Genomic DNA, 23,830 nt, shown 5'->3' with positions numbered 1-23,830 from the left:
AAAGTAAAAGTTTTCTTTATGTATTGATACTTTTTAAAGTAGAATTACATGCTAAACCTATAATAACCAGAAAATTATAAAAGGAACAAATACTATAGCTCCCCCACTTGCTGGCTCAGAATGGTATCTTCCAAACAGATGACAAAGTACCTTGGCTGAATCACACGTACAGGAACAGTTTCAACAGAACTGGAGTCTAAAAACTATTGTAATGCTTAGAAACACAGAAAGTGTAGAGAGAAAAGAAAAGACTTTTTTGAATCTGTGAGAAGAGGATTTTTAAATATTGCATTGTTATTATTATTACTTTAGACATCTAAAGTACCCAGCTGTTTGATCTATGTTAATATTGTTCTGAGTCGAGTTAATGTTTACAATTTTAGTGGTGAGAGCGACAATCGAACTGGGATTATTTTCTTTTTTCTATTCTCCACTTTTTTAAATAATTGGTGTGTTAAAGGAAAGAGTATATGGATATGTCTGATCCAGCGATTTGGACTGTCCTCTCAAACTTTACGTTGCCTCATTTGAGAAATGGAAACAGGCTCCGTCGAACACAAAGGTAAAACAGAATCCAAAATACTCTTCTACTGACTTGTCTATTACCTATATTGTAAAGGTTTGTTTTTTTTAAAAAAATAATAATGTACACAATTCTTTTCCAAATACTACTGTCAAGTAGATAGAAAAGCAGGTAAATATTACTTCAGTAACTTCCTGACTTGTTTCAGGTTTCATGCTGCTTTTAATACTTAATAGTTAATAATTTGTGGGGTTTTTTTTGGCTAATTTAAATATAGGTAATGGGATGAAAGTTTTGAACTTAATAGCTTCTATAAATTTTATTGTTTTAAATAGTATCTTATGGAAGTTGAAGCATAAATTCAAGTTTGATCAAATTCTTACCTGTAGAAAATAAAACCTAATGACCTGCTGCTTTATTAATGCTATGATTTTTTTCTTTTAACCGTGGCAGACAGTTAAAAATAGTTACAGAATATGTACTTATTTAGAAGTGTGATTAGAGTTACCTAAATCTAACTTAGAATAGGCTGGTACTGTTGCTTATTTAGCTATTTGATAGTAGGGTGTGCTGAGTAATATTGAGACTATTAAGGACATAGTAATTATTTCAGTCTTATTTTCTAATTTATATGCACAATAAATCAAATTACTTTTCTTATTCTGTTGGAAGCAATGTAGTAGCAGATGCAACAAAGCAATAACAAAGCAGAAAAAAAAACTTTGAAGTGGTAGTAAAAGAAGAATTGTTTCAAGAACAAAAAACTATTCCAAATGGGCATGTATTTTCTCATAGTAGTGATTACTTAGTTTAAGTAACATGTTTACAATTTATATCCACTTATCCTTGAACAAACACACTGAAAAGATTTAGATGAATGAGGAAGACACTGCTGCATATACTGTATAGTAATTTATTACTGCTCACCAAAGTCTCAGTGAATTGAGATAGATGTTCTAAGAAATTTTCCAATTGTTCCTTATTTCAGTCATTTTGATTTTTGGGAAGCAATTGAATTAAGAACATGAGCAAATTATTATATTTATTAGGTAAACTGAGATCTCTTTACAAAGACCAATTAAGATCCTTATGGTAGTAGATGGGGGTGATGGGGGTGGTGATTGCTTGGGGTTCTTTTTCAGTTAAATTTTCTCTAGAAATATGTTTACATAATTAATAGTCTAACTTTTGGTTTTGTGTTATTTAAGATTTAAGGTTTAGGTTTGTGTAGCGAGTGTATAAATGAGACATTGATTGATATAGTATGAAGGGAAACTAAAACTGATCAACAGGTCTGATTTACTATGCTTAGCTTGTGATCTCTAAAGATAATGTTCAGCTATACAGACCTGAAGAATGCTCCAAACAGCTTGTGGTTCTTATCTTATCTTATCTTATCTTATCTTATCTTATCTTATCTTATCTTATCTTATCTTATCTTATCTTATCTTATCTTATCTTATCTTATCTTATCTTATCTTATCATCTTATCTTATCTTATCTTATCTTATCCTATCCTATCCTATCCTATCCTATCCTATCCTATCCTATCCTATCCTATCCTATCCTATCCTATCCTATCCTATCCTATCCTATCCTATCCTATCCTCTTATCTTAACCTGAAATAAAGAGGCTTGCAAATGCCCTTCCCCACCCTCCTTCTTCTTGTATGTCCACTTTCATATTCTTATACTGATACAACACACTTTGGGCAGCATATTCAGCAGTCCAGAATTAAATGCTCGATACAAGTATCTGTCTAAAACATAGAAGATATGGGTCAGAACATGTTTCCAGTCTTCAACATGCCAGGGTCCTTATGTATAAAATGCTCCCTTGGCTTTAAATCCATTTTTCATAAGCCACAGCTGTGGTTAAAAATTAATAATAAATGATTTGAAAATTGATTTTTACAGCTCTAAAGCAAACAACAAAAGTTTAGTAGCTATATAAATTACGATAAAAGTGGCAATGGAAGAAAAATACATGCATGAGAAGTTGAGTATAATCAAACCAGGTGGCAAGTCCAGAATCTGGCACTTGACTATACTGAAGATAAGTAGCATTTAAAAGTTGGAGTGGATTTTAGTAACTAATTGTAGAATGGTGCGAAGTTCACAGAAGGAGATGTAGCTGAGTGTTAAATTGTTGCATAGAGGTTTACTCTTTGGTTTCTGGTATGGGGTGAAGCTATAGACATAAAAGGCCAGTTAAGATTGAAATAGACCAGTGGTCTGACTCAGTATGACTGAGTTTCCTAACCTATACCACTACTTTTAGTGATTAACTGCTATCAGTGAGACATTAATTAAAATAAGAACAAATGGTAATGATCTGAACATTATGCTGGGATCAAATTGCTTTCTTTTTATAATTGTTGGAAATATTTATTTTTCTTGGGTTGTTTTCATCAACTCTATTCCCTTGTTATTATTTTGAAGTTAGGAATCAGGAAAAATGATTTCTACCTAAAAATACCCTGGCTTTGGCAGGTGGCTTGGGCCCCAGTGGGGGAGTAGGACACCAGAGATGGTTTACTGACTAATAGCAGCTCCCACTTCCCCTGAACATTCTGTTCCTTCCCCATTTTTTATTTTTAGCTATAATTTGTATTTTTATTATGATTTTATTGGGGTTTTATACATTTATATGTGAGTGTATAGATATAGATGTGTGGTTTTATTTTGATGTTGTAAGGCAGACATGTCAAACTCGTGATGTTACGTGACGTCGCGCGACGTATCGGGACTGTTGCCATTGCCGTCAATGGGGTGGGCGCGGCTTCCGCATGATGTGTCCGGCGTATGGGCCAGCAGTTTGACACCCCTGTTGTAAGCTGTCCAGAGTCGCTTTCAGCGAGATGAGTGGCAAACAAATTTAATAAATAAATGAAAACATAAAACTCTTTATTATAATCATAAGCCAGAATAAAGTCCATTCATTTTAGCTACGGTAATTAAAACTTAAATAAAAGTGTCAACATTAAAACCAATCTTTATAAGGATTCCTAATCTTAACATGAGAATTCTTATCCCCTTTGCTTTCTGCCTTTCCAAAATTATAGACTCTCTCTTTATAGTTTTCAGGGATTCTGAAGAATAGTCAAGGAATTCTGGAAATTGAAGTTCGCGTATCACAAGCTCACTCACATTAGGAATGGATACTATATACCAATTCTTTCCTTCCTTCCTTCCTTCCTTCCTTCCTTCCTTCCTTCCTTCCTTCCTTCCTTCCTTCCCTTCCCTTCCCTTCCCTTCCCTTCCCCCCTTCCCTTCCCTTCTCTTTCCTCCTAATAAATTATAGAATGCAAGTCTGCATGTGACCTAGTGGATCTGATTGCAATACAAGCTGTCCTCAACTTACAACCATTTATTTAGTGACTATTTGAAAAAGTGACTTATGACTGCTTTTCATACTTATGACTGTTGCAGCATATCCATGGTCACATGATCAAAATTTGGACACTTGGCAACTGGAATATATTTATGATGGTTGCAGTGTCCTGGAGTCATGTGATCTCCTTTTGTGACCTTTTAGCAATCAAAGTCAATGGGAAAGCCAGATTCACTTAACAACCATGTTACTAATTTAACAACTGCAGTGATTCACTTAACTCTAGCAAGGAAGATAATAAAATTGGGTAAAACTCACTTAACAAACTGTCTTGCTTAGCAATGGAACTTTTGGGCTCAATTGTGGCTGTGAGTCAAAGACTACCTATACATATAAAGAACATTGCATTTTTGTCTATGTTTGAGGCCTTATCAAATATCACTTTATAACAATGTATAGCATGTTGAAAGCATTCTGTAGGGTTCCCTTTTTATTAGTCTGTCTTTCGTTAGCAATCACTTAGGCAAATAGTGCTGAGCAGTAGTATTTTGTGGTTTTTATTTCTTTTTTCATAATAACAGGTAATGTCAACTTTTTTATTTTTGTATCTTCCGTAATACGAGCAACCAGTTTTATTTCTCATAGTCTGGAAAAATAGAATACCATCACTGAATATACCAAAATTTCATTTTGCAATTGAATGCTTTAGATGTAGTCAGACCAAATTACAGATGTTTTTGTATTAAGCAGTAGATCAAGAGCACCTCCATGGAGAAATATTTAGTGGCGTCTGAATGTATGCCCTCTACATGTATACTGAAAGCTTTTTTCTTAAAGCTAGACAAACATTTGACTGTTTGCTCAGAATGGGACTAACTGTACTGCTTTAAAACACAAAGTTAGAACTGTTAAATGGTAACTATGCAAGCTATTAATAACTTGTTTTAATGTCATATCAGACCTTGAAGAATGCTATGAGCAAGCAATGCTTTTTTTTCTTTTGTGTTCTCTAATAGAGTAGTACTTGCCTTAGTGAATGGGATATGGCTGTCCATTTTCTATGTTAATAGTTTGTGTTTTTATCTCTCTTGCACAACTTTACACTCTCATCTTCTGCTAAACTATGAACCTTAAAATATACTGAGGTAAGAACAGTTTGCCCTTTGAGGTTACAAGCAAAAAGGAACTCTCTTCCCTTTGGATCTAAGTTCTAGATATGATTACAGGTTCTAGATACGATTACATCCCAATTGGTGCTTAACATCAGAAGAGACAGCAGCATATTCAGTCTCTATACATAGCCTGTGGTTTTGATGGAATAGGCCCTTCTGACCATTAACAGATTTCAACATTAAAGGAATTGTGTGCACTGATTTCAGCTATAAGTAGGGTGTCTGTGTTCATTCAGCAGGACTCAATGAGTACTTTTTTGAAAGCTTAAGTTAAACATTAATTCTCTTCTAGAATAGATTATCATGCCCATTTCTTGCCTACATCTGAGTCAAAATATAATTCTTGAGCATCTTTTGCTTCCTAGATGAGTTGCAACATAGGATTATTATGCATTTCAGGGTGCTCTCCAGTTGGTCTATGTCTTGACTTGAATAGTAATAATAAAGAGGAAGCCTTGACCTCTTTGTTCATTTTGGATTTGGAGGGATGTAAAAATAACACTTAACAGGAGAACATTTTGTATTGTAATGGAAATTGAAGGCAGAACAGGGGTTTGGAATGAAACTCAGTCCCTGGACATCTGCCACAGAAAATTGGTGACTGTGCTAAGGTGAAGGAATTTTTTTCCCTAACATTTTTTTAGATAAAATGTTAATGAAAGAGTAATTGCTCCATGGGAAACTCATGTTTTCATAACAAAATACATCAACACAGCACCATATTCATATGTAAGAATCTCAAAATGAACAAGTCTGAATGCTCATGAATAATCAGATTGCTATTTATGTAGAAAGATTGATAAACCACCGTTTCACTATTTGATTGTAAAAGGAAATACCGTATATACTTGAGTATAAGCCGAATTTTTCAGCCCACTTTTTGGGCTGAAAAATCCACTTCGGCTTATACTCCAGTGAACAAAAAAAAGAACTTCCACCCCCCAGTTTGGAGAGCTGCTGCTTTCATCAAACATGGACGAAGGCAGCAGCTCTCCAAACGGGCGGCGGCGGTTTGGAGAGCTGCGCGCGCAGCTCCGCCGCCACCTCTGCAAGCCTCCGCTGAGAGAATGGGGTGGTGGAAGCTTGCCACCCATTTTCTCGGCGAAGACTTCTTTCGGGGGATGCAGCCTCTGTCACCCCCTTCTCTCAGCTGGGCAGCTGAGAGAAAGGGGCGGCAGAGGCTGCATCCCCCGAAAGAAGTCTTCGCCGAGAAAATGGGCGCTGAGACGAGAGAATGAGGCGTTGGAGCGCTCCACCGCCCCATTCTCTCGTTTCAGCGGAGACTTCTTTCAGGGGATGCAGCCTCTGTCACCCCCTTCTCTCAGCTGGGCAGCTGAGAGAAAGGGGCGGCAGAGGCTGCATCCCCCAAAAGAAGTCTCCGCTGAGCGAGAGAATGAGGCGTATTCTCATCCCCCGAAAGAAGTCTTCGCTGAGAAAATGGGCGCTGAGACAAGAGAATGAGGCGTTGGAGCGCTCCACCGCCCCATTCTCTCGTTTCAGCGGAGACTTCTTTCGGGGGATGCAGCCTCTGTCACCCCCTTCTCTCAGCTGGGCAGCTGAGAGAAGGGGGCGGCAGAGGCTGCATCCCCCGAAAGAAGTCTTCACCGAGAAAATGGGCGCTGAGACGCCTCATTCTCTCGTCTCAGCGCCCATTTTCTCAGCGAAGACTTCTTTCGGGGGATGCAGCCACTGCCGCCCCCGAAAGAAGTCTCCACTGAGCGAGAGAATGAGGCGTTGGAGCGCTCCGCTGAGAGAATGGGGTGGTGGAGGCTTGCCGCCTATTCTCTCGGCTGAGACTTCTTTCGTGAGATCCAGCCTCTGCCGTGCTGCACCGAGAGAACAGCAAGCCGCCCCATTCTCTCGGCGGAGCACTCCACCGCCCCATTCTCTCGGCGGCTTGCCACCCCGTTCTCTCATCTCAGCAGAGACGTCTTTCGGGGGATCCAGCCTCCAGCTGCTGCATTTCCCAGCCTCGGCTTATACTCGAGTCAATAACTTTTTCCAGTTTTTTGGGGTAAAATTAGGGGTCTCGGCTTATACTCGAGTTGGCTTATACTCAAGTATATACGGTATATGCCAAAATATTGGTGCAGAAGCCAGGCATGTAAGTGGACACAAAGGAGATAAATGAAAAAGGAAGGAATAGCCTGAGACAATTACATCTTAACTGGACCTAAGATTGTTTCTTTTAGTCTCCAGAAGAATGATTTTGCTAATTTTATTTTTGTGAGTTGCTTTTTAACCTCAACAAAATATGAAAAGACAATTTTCTCATTTACCTTTCATGTTTCTGGGCAGATTCTTAGGACTGGAAAATGTCACACAGGTAAGATATTGACATATGACCACAGCTGTGACTGGAATTTCCATTATAAGTCACCGTAATTAAAAAGGGAGGGAGTCATCACCTGTCTGGATCCAATTTTATAACCATTTTCATCACATTTAAGTGATCACACATGATTGTTAAACAAATCTGGCTTCTCCGGTTGATTTTGCTTGTTGGAAGCTGACTAGGATGGTTGCAAATCATGATCATTGACCACAAGCCATTGCAGCCATCATAAATGTAAGTCAGATGTCAAACACCAAAATTGTGATCATGGGGTTGGTGCAAAGGTTGTAACTTTGAGGACGGGCTGGCTGTATGGTACTTTTTCAAAGGCTGTCATAACTTTGAACTGTCATTAAATAAAGAGGTGTAAGTTGAGGCCTACCTGTATTTGCAAATATTTTGAAGTAGCTTCAAGTTTTATAAAAACTAATTTTGCATGTCAATTTAATTTTCATGTGTTAAACATAGTTTGGGCCATTTGAACGTAGCCACTTACATCTTGCACAGGCCAGGGTATCTCCTTTGTTTGGAATTGTTTTTCTTTAACAGCAAAGTTAGAGAAAAAGATTGGAAGAAAAGTTGGCTATTTATTCTAAATGTATAGTCTGATATCAGAATAAGTTTTGATGTACTGTAGGCATACAAGGGCTTTTAATACTTTCCTCCATTGTCAGCTGCTTGTGCCTTCCCTAATGGCATTCATGATACTGAAGTAGCTGCCACTGGGAGGAAAAGTTGGCAGTTTTCCCATATGCTTGGGCCTCTCATGGAAAAGTTGCTTTATGCCCAAGTGTAGTACTTTATGTATATTTTTATTTATTAAATATTTCTAGCCAACCATGTCAGCAAATCTCTCATGGTTGATTAACTCAGTAAAAACAGTAAAGGCAATCAAGAACAGTAGAGTATTAAAAGTGGTTTTATAACAGATGGCCCTCTTAAGGCAGCTTCCAGAGATCTTTCTTAGATCAGAACGTGTGCACAAATGATTAGAATTTATCCTTAAGTTTCTCATAAGAAAGCCCATAAAAACCAATTAAATGCATCTCTGAGTAAACCCAAGTTACCTTGCATTATGCAAGGAAAGAATTCACTAGAGCAGTGTGACGTGTTGCAACGTATTGGGACTTTTTTGCCATTGCCTGCAATGGGGTAGGCGCGGTTTCACTATGATGCATCCGGTCCATGGGCCAGCAGTTTGACACCCCTGCACTAAAAGCTTTCATTTTTTCAAATCTTCCTGGAAGGAGTTTGGATTATGTGGGAGGAAAGTTTTAAGCCTTCAGAGACCATTTCATTGTTTCATTGTGTTTTATTTCATTTTTCCACGTTTTCCAAACTTTCAAATTATTATCATCATTAGTCAAAATCAACCTGCTATAGGATGAAGACCTCTTCACTTCACTGAAGATAATGGAGTATAAACCACCATATTAGTCTGGTAGATAGATTGGTAGGTATGTTGGTAAATAGATGTATTTGTATTTCCTCTTTAGGGCTGAAATAAAGGAACTGGCTCAGTCACCCAGGTGGATTTCATGCTTAAGGCGGGAATAGAACTCACAGTTTCCTGGTTTTTAGCCTGGTGCCTTAACCACTAGACCAAATGGGCTCTTAACTCAGTAGCTACCAACTGTTTTTTAGGCAAGATGAGACTGAAATTCTTTTGTTCTCTTTTTTTTGTTGCTTTTGTGGGGTTTGTGGTGCTAATGCTAAAAAATAGAAAAACTAACTAATGTGGTTTGACAAAGCACAACACAGCGGAAGACCACATTGTATTAAAAACACATTAAGGGCAGTCTAAATTTCACTTCCATAGGAAGAGGTTTTGCTCTGTTGCAAGGAAGCAGACGAGACAGCTGGCTAACGAAAAAACTTTATTTAGGAACCGGGCAAAGAACAAGTTAGCAACGCTTCTATTTATACTACAGCTGGCCGGCCGACAGCCAATCAGGGCTGTGCCGGTTTCCTGCTCGTATGGTCGGACCAATCGGCGTCTGACCACCTTGACAGCTCGGAGCTGTCAGACTGCTAGCGCTTGCACGGTAGCCGGCGGTCTTTGACAGCTGAGAGCTGTCAAACGGCTTGCGCTTGCATAGTCGCTACCCGGCAGCTTTTGACAGCTGTCAAAAGCTGCCGCGGTTTTACCTCAACCGCGAACTTGTGTATTAGAATCTTAAACAAGTGTAACATTTAATATGTGAATACACAACAGGTTTAATAGCTGAGATAATTGTTATTCAAAAAGCCCTTTATTTACAATATGGTCTGTCATAATGTCAATAAATTAGAGGCAGGTACAGGTTAAGTCCTGTAGATAATCTGATCTGAAATCATTTAGTAAGCCAGTCAGGAAATAAAACTGGAAGGTGATTAAACTGTTTCAGGACTGATTTAAGCCAATCTGTAAAAGTCTTAGGTAAACTCTTTTTTGAATAACCTACAGTCTTCAAGTCCTTTTTTAAGATATCCATTCCCATGCATGGTACATTACAGTAAGAATATAAATAAAAAGTTATTAAAGCATAAGTGTGTTAAAAACAGATCATACCAAACCAATCTTATTTTATTCTTTGACAAAGTGTCTAAATTAATAGACCAGTGAAATGCTGTAGACATAGTGTATTTAGACTTCAACAAAGCATTTGACAAAGTAGACCTACTTCTTGGTGAGCTCGAAAAATGTGGGATAGACAGCATCACCACCAGATGTATTTGTAACTGGCTAACAAACTGTACGCAACGAGCAGTCCTTAATGGTACCACATCTACATGGAGGGAAATAAGCAGTGGGATACCACAAGGTTCAGTGTTAGGCTCAGTACTCTTCAATATCTTCATAAATGACTTAGAGGAGGGAATAGAAAGGGATCTCATCAAATTTGCAGATGATACTAAGCTGGCAGGAATAGCCAGCACCCCAGAAGACAAGCTCAGAGTCCAAAAAGATTTTGACAGACTTAAACAATGGACCCTATCCAACAAAATGATATTTAATGTGGAGAAAAGCAAGGTTTTACATCTGGGCAAGAAAAACCAAGGGTACAAGTACAGATTAGGCGAAACCTGGCTCAAAAACAGTAACTGTGAGAGGGACCTTTGAGTCCTAGTGGACGATCACTTAAACATGAGCAAGCAGTGTGTGGCAGCAGCCAAAAAAGCTAATACAGTCCTTCATTGTATCCTAGGTTGTATAGGCATAGAATCAAAATCACATGAAGTATAAAGCCTTAGTAAGGCCACATCTGGAATTCTATTCTATTCTATTCTATTCTGTTCTGTTCTGTTCTATTCTGTTCTATTCTGTTCTATTCTATTCTATTCTATTCTATTCTATTCTATTCTATTCTATTCTATTCTATTCTATTCTATTCTATTCTATTCTATTCTATTCTATTCTATTCTATTCTATTCTATTCTATTCTATTCTTTGGATCATGGCGTCCAAACCTTCCTTAAAAAGAAAGGATGTAGTTAGTACACCAAGCAAATCATGTTAATAGGATTGCTGCTATCATTTCCCCTTGATCTTTCTGAACAACACAGCATCAACATATCTGTAACTCTACTATTCCTTTTTTGAAAGTATTAGTATCACATCAAAAATAGGTTGTTTATAATCAATAGGGCATCTCTCTTGACTGAAGTATGTCTCAATTTTGCTATCCCTATGATTAATCAAAATGTAGTTAAAGAAATTAGAGAAAAAGTGTATTCTGATTAGATTATGAAAAATAATCTGTTGTCTGTTCATAACTTTCTAAAAAAATCACTTATTAACCTTGATTGTTAGTTTGAAGTCAGAGATAAAACATGTTGTTGAAAAATATTCCACTTCCTGTAACTATATTCTATGAATTTATAACTAACCAACTACGAGACACAGACATTAGTTATCCTTACTTGAAATGATAAAGGAAAAATCTGGAGTTTGATGATCCAGCACAAGAATCAATTTGCTTATGCACACTTTAATTATTTCAAAATGGTATTTTTTAATGCAGTATACATTTTTGAAGTTATGATTTACTTTGTTTGATTGCATATACATAGACTATAGTTATCCTAGGGGACATGAGTTTTAGACTCTTGTATGAATTATTTTGACTAATATAAATTGTATAACATAAATACAGTTTAAGTTAAACTTTTCCTGTGCAAAAGGCATGGTGTATTCAAAGGTGAGACGGAATATTTTTTATGCCACTGGGAGTTTTCATAACCCTATTCTGAATGAAACAGAAGAAAAAGCAGTTAAACGAGTTTTGTGACTGTCTGGTTTTCTTTTTATTTAAATGGTGTGTGTGTGAAATCATATGACTAATGCTGTGCCACCCAAAGATTACTAACAAATAGGTCATGCCTTACTTTACCTGGGAAGCAAGAAGAGACATGTTAGAAAGCCAAGATCAGGGTTTTTTTTAAAAGCTCCATTCTCACTTTAGGTATGATGACTCTTCTCTTCCACTTCCTTATACTAAAAAGAACCTTAGGTGATGTAATAGTTTTCTCATAAATCTGTACTTTCAGATATGAGCAAAGACATGTTTCTATTTACATGATCATCTATTTCCTTCTTAAAAAAATCAGCAGAGACCTGGCCACTTGAATGAGTTATCTGCAGCAGACTGAAAAACAGGAAGCGATTTGAATATACCTGTTGCCAATATTTTTTCCCTGACAAACATTCCTGCATGGCAAGCAGAAATCTCATATGTGAAGCTTCTGTAGTTGAACAGTTTCATTATTCATCATGGTGGCTATTAAAAAGATATATGTATTTACAAACTCAGTGTGTTAAAAAAGGGCTTTCTAAACGTTTAGACTGTGGAACTTTTTAGTTAAAAAAGAAAAATCCAGAACCCCTGATCACAAAGCAAAATTCTAGTGATAGAAAATTGCTATGTATGAGTGAAACTTTCTCCCCCTCCCTCTTAAATTTCATCAAAGATTACGCAGAATATAGTTTGAAAAACACTAGGAAACCTGATGAAACTTCGTTTGTGTATCGAGGCTTCCAGTTTTCCATGTAAGTGGAAACACAATGATAAGTGGGGGAGAACTTAAGGTATTTAACTTATTTATGACATAAAATGCAATGATTACCATTTGTTTGTTTATTTGTTTATTTATAAAAGATTGAAGCTGCCCATTTCTCTCAACAGAGGGACTGTGGTCATGTACAAATAAAATATTAAAGCATAATGTGTTGCGTAGTGGGTTCTTGAAGACATGGACCAGACCAATCTAATGCAACATGGTTTTTTGCAAGAATAACAGAACTGAACTTAACCGACAGACTGAGAGATATTTATACATGCCGCCACTAGGAGGTGACCAATCAGATTTAAAGCTGGTTTTCCCGCTCAAATCTAAACTTCAGTTTCCCTCCAAAACAGTTGGAGGCACATTTAAACAAAAACACATTAATGGTCAATATTAATACATAACATAATGTACATAAAATTTAAAAAGAGGCAATGTTGATTAAAAATCAGTGTTAAAAGTTAATTAATGGGTGAGCTTTCAGGGCCCTAACCAGCACCATGGCTGTGCTCCTCTGTGAGCCCAAGTAAGACAACACAACCATGTTTTCAAGCCTTTCAAAAAGGCCAAGTCATTTGACAATATCATTATTATTTCAAAGCTAACATAGTTGTTTGAGGTAATCTAAACAAGAAGAACAACTGTGAGTACCAACTCTATGTCAGGGGTCTCCAAACTTGGCAATTTTTAAGACTTGTGGACTTCAAATCCCAGCATTCCTCAGCCAGCATTCTATTGTGCATTAACCAAATCTTACAATATTTTAAAGTATTTCTATCTTCCTTTTACTGTTTGGAAAACTAGGTTGGTCATCTGAAAGCTACAGTTGGTACTAAGTCAGCTGCTTGCATGCCGACCAGTCAGACTGGAATAGCAGATAACAGTGACGTTGTGAGGGTTGTAATGGCTACATGTTTATCTCTGAGTTTAATTTAAGGTTTGTTTATATCTATAAAGTCCTTACAGCTCACATCCTTGTTACTTCTGGTATCCTATGATCCAGGGAGAATCTGTCTATCCACTACAGGGAGTGCAGAATTATTAGGCAAGTTGTATTTTTGAGGATTAATTTTATTATTGAACAACAACCATGTTCTCAATGAACCAAAAAAACTCATTAATATCAAAGCTGAATATTTTTGGAAGTAGTTTTTAGTTTGTTTTTAGTTATAGCTATTTTAGGGGGATATCTGTGTGTGCAGGTGACTATTACTGTGCATAATTATTAGGCAACTTAACAAAAAACAAATATATACCCATTTCAATTGTTGTGTCTGTAAATAGTTGCAAACAAGGAAAATAGTAGATTGCAATAAAACAGGGTTTAGAGCGGGAGAGTCCGGTGCAATCATTGGTTACAATAAGCAAGAAGCGGGAAAAGAGATTCTGATGATTGGTTACAGTTCAAACAGTTCCACTATAAAAGCTTGCAACATTTGACAGTTGACAGTTGACTTATGTGTATTCAATAAACTCGTTCATTGTAAAACCACTCTGAGTCCTCGTCTATCAGAACCAAACAATTGGCGACGAGGATGGGATAGACAGAAGACCAGAGAATTGGCGAATTGTTGCGCAAAGGCGGCAATTTCGAAAGCGTGTCACAGTCAACCGAGCGGCCGCGGCGGAATAAAGAAAAATTCTCCGAATGGCGCAAATAGGGTCACTGAAAGAATTCGACCCAAACTTTCCAGAGGATTGGGAAGAATACATCGGACAAGTCGAAGGGTTCCTGCTAGTGAACAGAATCACAGACGACCGGAAAAAGGCAGCAGCATTATTGACAATCTGCGGCACACCGGTTTATCGAATCGCTGTTGGGCTGTGTCAACCGCAGCCGGTCTCGAGTGTGCCATATGCTGACCTCCTAGCCAAACTAAAGGCGCACTTCACACCTAGAAGATCTGAACTCTTCTGGCGGCGCATTTTTGAGAAAAGGAACCAGAGACCGGGCGAATCCATACAAAAGTTTGTTGCTGCCGTCAGGGAAGCCGCAGTACGATGTAAATACGACAATTTAGAAATAAGAATTCGGGACCGAGTAGTACTGGGCTTGTGAGACGAGCAGCTGCAAAACAGAATAATCGCCAAACCCACCGGCGATCTACAGGAAGTGCTGGATGAACTTTTAACGTACGAATCCACCGGGTATCGCGACCCCCCCGCAGTAGCATGGAAATGTCGGCCGAGATCAACCAAGAAGGCTATGTGGACTGCGGGGAGGTGGACCAGCAGTGGGAAGAAGACATCGCTGAAGTCTCCAGACGATTCGGAAAATTGGCGCCAAAAACATTCCGAAGTGAGGGGCCTGAACCTAACCGCCGTCACCAATCCGCAACACCGCAAAGACAAGCGATAGGGGCCCAACGACCATGGAGGGACACCACAACCAGACCGCGCGACAACGATAATCAAAACCGGTGTGGCAGCTGTGGAGGCAACCATCCCCGCGCCTCTTGCCGATTCCGTACCGCAAAGTGTAGAGCGTGTGGGAAGACCGGCCACATCCAGGCCATCTGTAGGAGCCGTGCTCGTGACAACTGCCTTCACGAAGTCGATGTGTGGCCCGAAGGTAAGGTAACCCCTTACTTTAGTGGCAAAGAGACCCCTAGACCCAAGGTTAAATTTCCAACCCAAGGGGAGGTGGCGCGCATCAATCGCAGTAGAAAGGGAAAAAATAACAATTTTCCAGAAGGAAAATTAAAAATCATAGTCCATCTGCAAGGGGTTCCTTGCAGAATGGAAATAGACTCAGGGGCTTCAGTGTCAATAATATACAGTGATACCCTTGGTAGGATTGAACAAATAAGTGGAAGAAAAATTCCACTTAGTTCAACAAAAATTCAATTAACCGATTTTCAAAAAAACCCAATAAAAATAAAAGGAAAGATTAGTCTCAGTGTTAAATTTAAGGGGTTTAAGGGGGTTTTAGATTTAATAGTCACTGAGGGACAAAGAACTAGCTTAATCGGCCTTAACTGGTTCCCAGCCCTGGGCATTTGGATCGGGGGAATAAACTCAGTGATTAAAAATAAGACCCTCGAATCAGTCTGCAATGAATTTGCAGACGTATTCGATGGATCTCTAGGTAAATACAAAGGGCGCCCAATTAAATTTAATCTAGACCCCTCAGTTAAACCTATCAGGCTTAAGGCCCGAAGGGTGCCTTTCGCCCTGAAGGAAAAAATCGAGGCCGAGCTCGACAAGCTTGTAGGCCAAGGCGTCTTAGAACCCGTTGAGGGTGGTTTGTGGGAAACGCCGATTGTCACACCCCTCAAACCCAACAGGGATGTGAGAATCTGCGCTGACTACAAGGCCACCCTGAACATTGGAATGAAAAAACATGCTTACCCGGTCCCGACGGTGAAGTAGGTCCTCGCCACGATCCAGGACGGCGCCATGTTTGCCAAGCTAGACTTGGCACATGCGTACTTACAATTGACTGTTTCTGAAGAGGCTGCTGAAGCACAAACGATTGTTACCCACAAGGGGGCGTTCCGAGTCCACAGACTGCAATTTGGTATTGCAGCAGCTCCAGGCATCTTTCAAGAAGTGATGGAGAGGACCTTAAAGGGCATACCTGGTATATGCCCTTACTTTGATGATGTCTTGATTGCTGGAAAAAATGAGGAAATGTTAGTGGAGCGGCTTGAACAGGTACTGGGAAGATTCAGGAGGGCTGGATTGAAACTAAAAAGGGAAAAATGTTGCATTGGGGTTAAGTCCACTGATTTCTTGGGGTTCAGGATAGACAAAAATGGAATCCATCCTACCCCTGATAAAATTAATGCAATCAAATTAGCTCCTGAACCAAGGAACAAGGCTGAACTACAAGCCTTCCTTGGCTTAGTAAACTTCTACCATACATTTGTGCCACACAAGGCTGCCATTGCAGAACCCCTCCATAGACTATTAGATAAAAAGACTCCTTGGCAGTGGCTGAATAAACATAGAGTTAGTTTCCAGACTTTAAAGGACATTCTGTCCAGCCAATCAACAGTAACCCATTTTATCGAAAATAAACCAATTTATCTAGCATGTGATGCTTCACCTTATGGTGTGGGGGCTGTTATCAGCCACTTAGACAACCAAGGTATACAAAGACCAATCGCATATTATTCCCGGACGCTAACCAAAGCAGAGCGGAATTATGCTCAGATAGACAGGGAAGCATTAGCAATCGTGGCAGGAGTAAAAAAGTTCCATGACTACCTTTATGGTAGGAACTTTACCATACTGACTGACCACAAACCCCTATTGGGACTGTTTACCACGGATAAACAGACTCCCCAAATCATGTCACCCAGAATGCTGAGGTGGTCCATTTTCCTCTCGGCATATTCATTTTCTCTCCAATACAGACCGGGCAAGGACATGGGACATGCAGACGCCCTTAGCAGACTGCCATTAAATATAACCGAGGAAGACCCTGCCCCTGTGGGACAAATAATGTCCATCCTGGACATTCAGGAATGGCCTTTAACCGCTAAAGACATAGCTGTGGCAACAAACAATGACCATACTCTAAAAAGAATAATGGCCTGGGTCCTGAGTGGGTAGCCAAATGCCAACCCTGATGCCAAGTACATTCCTTACTTTAGAAGGAAAGATGAACTGTCAGTTCATTTGGGATGCTTACTGTGGGGAAACCGAGTGGTCATTCCCGAAATCCACAGATCAGCTATTTTATTAGAGTTACATGAGGGGCACCCAGGAATAGTACGTATGAAGGCGTTGGCTAGGAGCCACTTGTGGTGGCCAGGACTAGACAATGACATCGAGGAATGCGTTGCCAATTGCTATTTGTGCCAACGCTCTAGGCCAGAGCAACAACACACTCGTACGCATAAGTGGGAGTTAGCTAGGAATCCTTGGTCCAGGATTCATATTGACTTTGCTGGACCTTTCCAAGGGTTAACATTCCTGTTAGTAGTGGACAGCTTCTCTAGATGGCTAGAAGTAGTACCAGTCAGTTCATTAACCTCAGGAAAAACAATTCAGGTATTAAGGGGCCTCTTTGCCACTCATGGGTTACCTGATGTAATTGTGTCTGATAATGGGCCCCAATTCACCTCTGTTGAATTCCAGGATTTCCTCAAGGCCAACTCGATTAAACACAAGACATCAGCACCCTTCCACCCATCCACCAACGGCTTGGCTGAACGAAATGTGAGGACCACTAAAGACGCCTTAAAAAGAATCATTCGGGGCGACTGGCATCAAAGACTGGCCGAATTTTTGCTGACCCAACATACGACCCCATGTACAGCTACCGGCAAAAGTCCAGCCGAAATGAGGTGGGGAAAGAGACTAACCACCAAATTGGACAGATTACACCCTGACAGACTTCTACCAAGTGCAGAACTGGACATTCCAAGTAGATCATTCAAAGTGGGGGATTTAATCTGGGCCAGGAACTATGCACAAGGGGACAAATGGATCCCTGGGGTGGTTACTGAAATATTGGGTCCCCTGTCTTACACTATTGAGGGGGAAGGGAATAGTATCAGCAAAAGACACATAGATCAGCTGAGAAAGAGAACTATAGGTTGTTTGCCAGCAGATGGGGATCAAAGTATACTTGGGGGGAACAGTACATCTAGATCCAGTGATAACAACACGCCAGATAGCGGGGTAGCAGAAACGCAAAATAACTCATCCCCTGGTAATCAACAACAACAATTTAGTCAAATTGATTGGGAAATACCCCTTCGGAGTAGGCCAGCGACAGCTAACATTCAAACACAACCAAATCCACAAAACAGCAACAGGGAAGCGTCAGAGTCAGGTATCCAAGAGTCCAGGCCCAACAGAGGCAATCAGCCAAGCAGACAACCAGAAAGAAGTGTCCCTAGCAGCCAGAGCAATAGATACCCTTCAAGAGTCCATAGGCCACCAAAATATTTAAAGGATTTTGTACATAAATAACAACAACTGGGGGGTAAGGGGTGTTGTGTCTGTAAATAGTTGCAAACAAGGAAAATAGTAGATTGCAATAAAACAGGGTTTAGAGCGGGAGAGTCCGGTGCAATCATTGGTTACAATAAGCAAGAAGCGGGAAAAGAGACTCTGATGATTGGTTACAGTTCAAACAGTTCCACTATAAAAGCTTGCAACATTTGACAGTTGACAGTTGACTTATGTGTATTCAATAAACTCGTTCATTGTAAAACCACTCTGAGTCCTCGTCTATCAGAACCAAACATCAATTATTTATTTTTACCAGTGAAACCAATATAACATCTCAACATTCACAAATATACATTTCTGACATTCAGAAACATAACAAAAACAAATCAGTGACCAATATAGCCACCTTTCTTTGCAAGGACACTCAAAAGCCTGCCATCCATGGATTCTGTCAGTGTTTTGATCTGTTCACCATCAACATTGCGTGCAGCAGCAACCACAGCCTCCCAGACACTGTTCAGAGAGGTGTACTGTTTTCCCTCCTTGTAAATCTCACATTTGATGATGGACCACAGGTTCTCAATGGGGTTCAGATCAGGTGAACAAGGAGGCCATGTCATTAGATTTCCTTCTTTTATACCCTTTCTTGCCAGCCACGCTGTGGAGTACTTGGACGCGTGTGATGGAGCATTGTCCTGCATGAAAATCATGTTTTTCTTGAAGGATGCAGACTTCTTCCTGTACCACTGCTTGAAGAAGGTGTCTTCCAGAAACTGGCAGTAGGACTGGGAGTTGAGCTTGACTCCATCCTCAACCCGAAAAGGCCCCACAAGCTCATCTTTGATGATACCAGCCCAAACCAGTACTCCACCTCCACCTTGCTGGCGTCTGAGTCGGACTGGAGCTCTCTGCCCTTTACCAATCCAGCCACGGGCCCATCCATCTGGCCCATCAAGACTCACTCTCATTTCATCAGTCCATAAAACCTTAGAAAAATCAGTCTTGAGATATTTCTTGGCCCAGTCTTGACGTTTCAGCTTGTGTGTCTTGTTCAGTGGTGGTCGTCTTTCAGCCTTTCTTACCTTGGCCATGTCTCTGAGTATTGCACACCTTGTGCTTTTGGGCACTCCAGTGATGTTGCAGCTCTGAAATATGGCCAAACTGGTGGCAAGTGGCATCTTGGCAGCTGCACGCTTGACTTTTCTCAGTTCATGGGCAGTTATTTTGCGCCTTGGTTTCTCCACACGCTTCTTGCGACCCTGTTGACTATTTTGAATGAAACGCTTGATTGTTCGATGATCACGCTTCAGAAGCTTTGCAATTTTAAGAGTGCTGCATCCCTCTGCAAGATATCTCACTATTTTTGACTTTTCTGAGCCTGTCAAGTCCTTCTTTTGACCCATTTTGCCAAAGGAAAGGAAGTTGCCTAATAATTATGCACACCTGATACAGGGTGTTGATGTCATTAGACCACACCCCTTCTCATTACAGAGATGCACATCACCTAATATGCTTAATTGGTAGTAGGCTTTCGAGCCTATACAGCTTGGAGTAAGACAACATGCATAAAGAGGATGATGTGGTCAAAATACTCATTTGCCTAATAATTCTGCACTCCCTGTACATCCTGGCTGAGAGGAGATGATGGCAATCCTCCCAGCCCATATGGTTTATACCAGAGGTGCCCAAAGGCAAGTCTTCTCAAATGCAGCTTTCCAACTGAAAACAGCCTGATCCCAACCGATGCTCACCTGAGATCCTCATGTTAGAATGAATTATCTTATGTTACGTCATTTGGACCTTTTTCAGTATATGGGAGAAGAAAAAGTATTATTTTGGGAGACATATAAGTAGGGATTAAACTGATCTGTGTTTCCATGAAAATAGTGAATATTTAGAAAGTATAATACTATCAGCAGAATCCTTCCCCAATTAAATATGTCACATTATTTGCCTAAAATGAAGACCGACCAGTTAGGCTGCATTTTAAGTGATGGAATATGTGATGATTACAACATCAAAAGACTGCTATTTATAGTTTTTGAATTATTATTGTCATACAAACATTCTTTTCATGGAGGTTTCTCATTCACAGACTGTATCACATAACTTATCACTTTTAGTGAACTCTGATAGGAGTAGATGATGGTGGTGCTGCAACATAAACATCTGCATCATCTGCATGGATAACGGTGATTTTTATTTTACACATAGGTTTTGGTTTGGATGGAACTAGTGTTATTTTATGATTTATACAATAGTTTCATATGCTGCCTTTGTCCACATTTTGGAAAACTCTTAAATCCCATCAGTTTTTTTTGCAGTTGCCCTCAAAATTTGATAGAATGGTTGGTCAGAACAGGAATACATGAAAATTGGACATGTGCAAAATGTCCACTGCTATTTTAAAAATGCATTAAATTAATGTAATTGGGGTTTTTGATAAAATATTCTGCATTGCAAGGAAAAAATAATTTACATTTCTGTGAAATTCTATGAAACGAATAATATGCAATGATCAGTTTATCAAATTTTCCAGGGTTAATAATCCACAAATTAATTATTCCTGTGTATTCAGAGACTGAAAAGAAATGTTTGCAAGAGTAAGAAACTGTGTTTGGTTGAGAGATAAGAGAATACGAAAAGAAGAAAAAAGATTATTCTTTTGAATGTCAGTAATTTGCATACAGTGTATGAATTCTACACCATCACCATCTAGGTATACTTTAGATCAGGGTGTCAAACTGCTGGCCTCACGCCCACCCCATTGCCAGCAATGGGAAAAAAGTCACAATACGTTGCGACACGTCACGTGACATTGCAAGTTTGACACTCCTGCTTTAGATCTAAGCTTTTGGCTGGGAATCACTTCCTTCAGAACTTGTGGATTTCAAGATCATAGATCCTGCATTTTCTATGCAGTTTCAACTTTACATTTTATATAGTTTAAGTGATTACTCTTCCAATCTGAAATGCTTATGAACTGGGCAGAATGGATTAGATGCCAAATTCATTCCATTGTTGGCAGAGTGTAATTTTTGCTAGTGAAAAAAACAAGGGAAAAGTACAGGTAGTCCTTGTTTAATGACTACCTTGTACAGCAGCTATTTGTAGTTACTGTGGTGATGAAAAAGTAACCTTGCTCCCGGTCCTCACATTTATGACCTTCACAGGTCTATACAGCAAAGGAAAACTGAAGTAAGATCATAGACACAGTCACAGTTTTATTCAGTGACTGACTGCTTTGCTTTAAAAATCAAGTTGATGGTCCCAGTTGTGGTCACTAAACAAGAGCTACTTATATTACTTTGCCAGTGTCTAACCCAATGCCTCTTTTTTCTTTTATATGACAATCTCTCCAGACTTGTCAGTCTAGACTTGTCAGTTCATTGGAACTGCTAAAGTGAATATCAAGCCAATGTATGTAAATCCTATAACAATGCAGGCATCCATGTTCTACACATGAAATTCTTGGGACTGTATTTGAAAAATGGCATGAAGTTGGCCTTTACTTTTCTTTATGTATTGTACTGTTGTTTTGAATGCCTGAATAGGAGTAATAACTTCTGGTAATATTTGACTTGACTTTATGATGTTGCAATTAAGGTGTATTGTGAAGACCTACATTCATTTTTGATACAGAGCTATGAAAGGTTAGTTACTATCTGTCAGACCAACCCTATCTCACAGGATTATTGTAAGGAAAATTGGAAGAAATGATGATTCATTTTGGAGGGGAGGGTAATCTTCAAGTCAGTGTTGATTCTTATTATTATTGCTATTGTTGTTATTGTTTGTGCTTTGGGGTCTGTTTTGACTCCTGGGGACTACCTGACAAGATATTTGGAAGTGGTTTGGTTTGCTATTGTCTTCTTCCTGGTCTGAGAGAGAGTGACTTGCCCAAGGTTGTCATCCAGCTTCCTTTGTGCCCAACAGGACTAGATGTTTTGGTCTCCTGGTTTCTAGCCTAGTGCCTTAACCAGTACCCCAAGTTGGCTTTCAGTGCTTCACGTACACCAGCGTGGAAGATAGGTGAAGTTTAAATCTAAATCTAATCATAAATCATGCTGGTTAGCATAACTGAAGGGACACTATTTTTAATCTTTTTCCTATAATTCTAATGATTCAGTTCTTTAAGTTTACCACTTTTGTAATTCAAAAATCTATCATTGTCTTGGTTTATTTAGAAATATAAACGTTCTGGCTGCTTTCCCAGCCAGGCTGTGAAGGTAACTTCACAAGTTTAGTATAGCCACTCAAAAGCAGAGATGATCCTTAAAAGGTCTCAGAAATGCTCTAGGAAAAAAATACCTGCTTTAGCATTATAGATCTTCCATCTGTTTTCTGTGCAATGGTTTTGCTTCATAAGGTTGTGAGAAATGGTTTTGTGTAGGTCACCTTTAAATTTCTATTTTTTTCTGCTTTATTTTCTGCTTTTTTCCTTCAGCATATTTCAATTATTTAATAAAATAAAAAAAAAACAAAGAGAACTTGCTTATCACCTAATTTTTCAAAGATGACCAAAATAAACTTTTAAAGAGGAAACATATTTTTTTTTATTTCCCTGTAGTATCAGCAGAAGAATCAGAAATGATAAGGGCAGTTAATACATTCAGTATATATACAAAGAACATCAGGGCGGATATCCCCTTGAGATGTTACAACCACAAGAAAGGTTGAAGTAAAATATGAAACTTGATATACATTTTCTATTTTTTGCTAGTGGACAAGATTCATTCCACTTGGAGTACAAATAAAATTTGATAGAGATTCTTTGTAATGGAAATGATAGCTGTATAATATTGTTTTGTCCCTAGCAGAAACTGCATTGTATTTCAAAATAAAGCACAGAATGATATTCTCTCTCCTTTGGAAGCAGTAGTAGAGTAAGAGGGCTTTTGCTGTCAGGCTTGTTGTGACACATTTTAATAAGGAGAAATTATGTTGGAACTAAGCCAATAACTAGCATCTGTCTAATAGCAACATTAATTACAACTGCGTTCAAGTTTGTTTTATTGATAAAAGCCTTCCTATTAAAAAAGTATTTTTAACTGAAAACTTAACTTCTTTGATTTTTTTAAATGTCCAGTTTTTTGGGTGTGTGTGTCTGTTAGCCATTTGCAGTATTTTAGTCACATGTATAATCTATTAGATAATTTCTGCTATCCAGAACCGGAAATGTTGCATTCGTAGTTAACTTTTTGTACCTGAATTTGCAAAGACAGCAAATAATTCAAATTACAGGTCAGCATGTTTCATAATGCATGCCATATAAACAAAGTAGAAATGAAATACTCTGTTTCTTGGAAAGAGATGGTTTGCACAGGTTTTGATACAAAGAAAGATAAAGGCGGCGGTGGGGGGGAAGAACCTGTGTGCATTATATCTTTTTTGTTTTTACTTACGGCAACTAAGTTTTATAACAAAAGTTGTTCCCCACATTTTTCTTGGCCAATTGTATTATTTTATTTCATAGTAGCTTTTCAAATACAGTGGTTCATATTCCTTTT

General features: G+C 39.0%; 1 protein-coding gene across 1 annotated transcript in view; it reads left to right on the top strand.

The window, feature by feature from the left end:
• The first annotated feature begins 203 nt into the window (after positions 1–203).
• The window catches only part of MAST4 (microtubule associated serine/threonine kinase family member 4), a 101,353-nt gene continuing 77,726 nt past the window's right edge, over positions 204–23,830 (top strand). Inside the window, exon 1 of the mRNA XM_083353799.1 lies at positions 204–562. Within this exon, the coding sequence (XP_083209925.1) occupies positions 471–562 (92 nt within the window). The 5' untranslated portion in view covers positions 204–470. The remainder of the gene's footprint in view (positions 563–23,830) is intronic.

This window comes from Vipera ursinii (genome assembly GCF_947247035.1).
Source record: "Vipera ursinii genome assembly, chromosome: 2".
Taxonomy (NCBI): domain Eukaryota; kingdom Metazoa; phylum Chordata; class Lepidosauria; order Squamata; family Viperidae; genus Vipera; species Vipera ursinii.
Note: the sequence above shows the minus strand (reverse complement) of the source record. Positions and strands in the feature narration are given on the sequence as shown.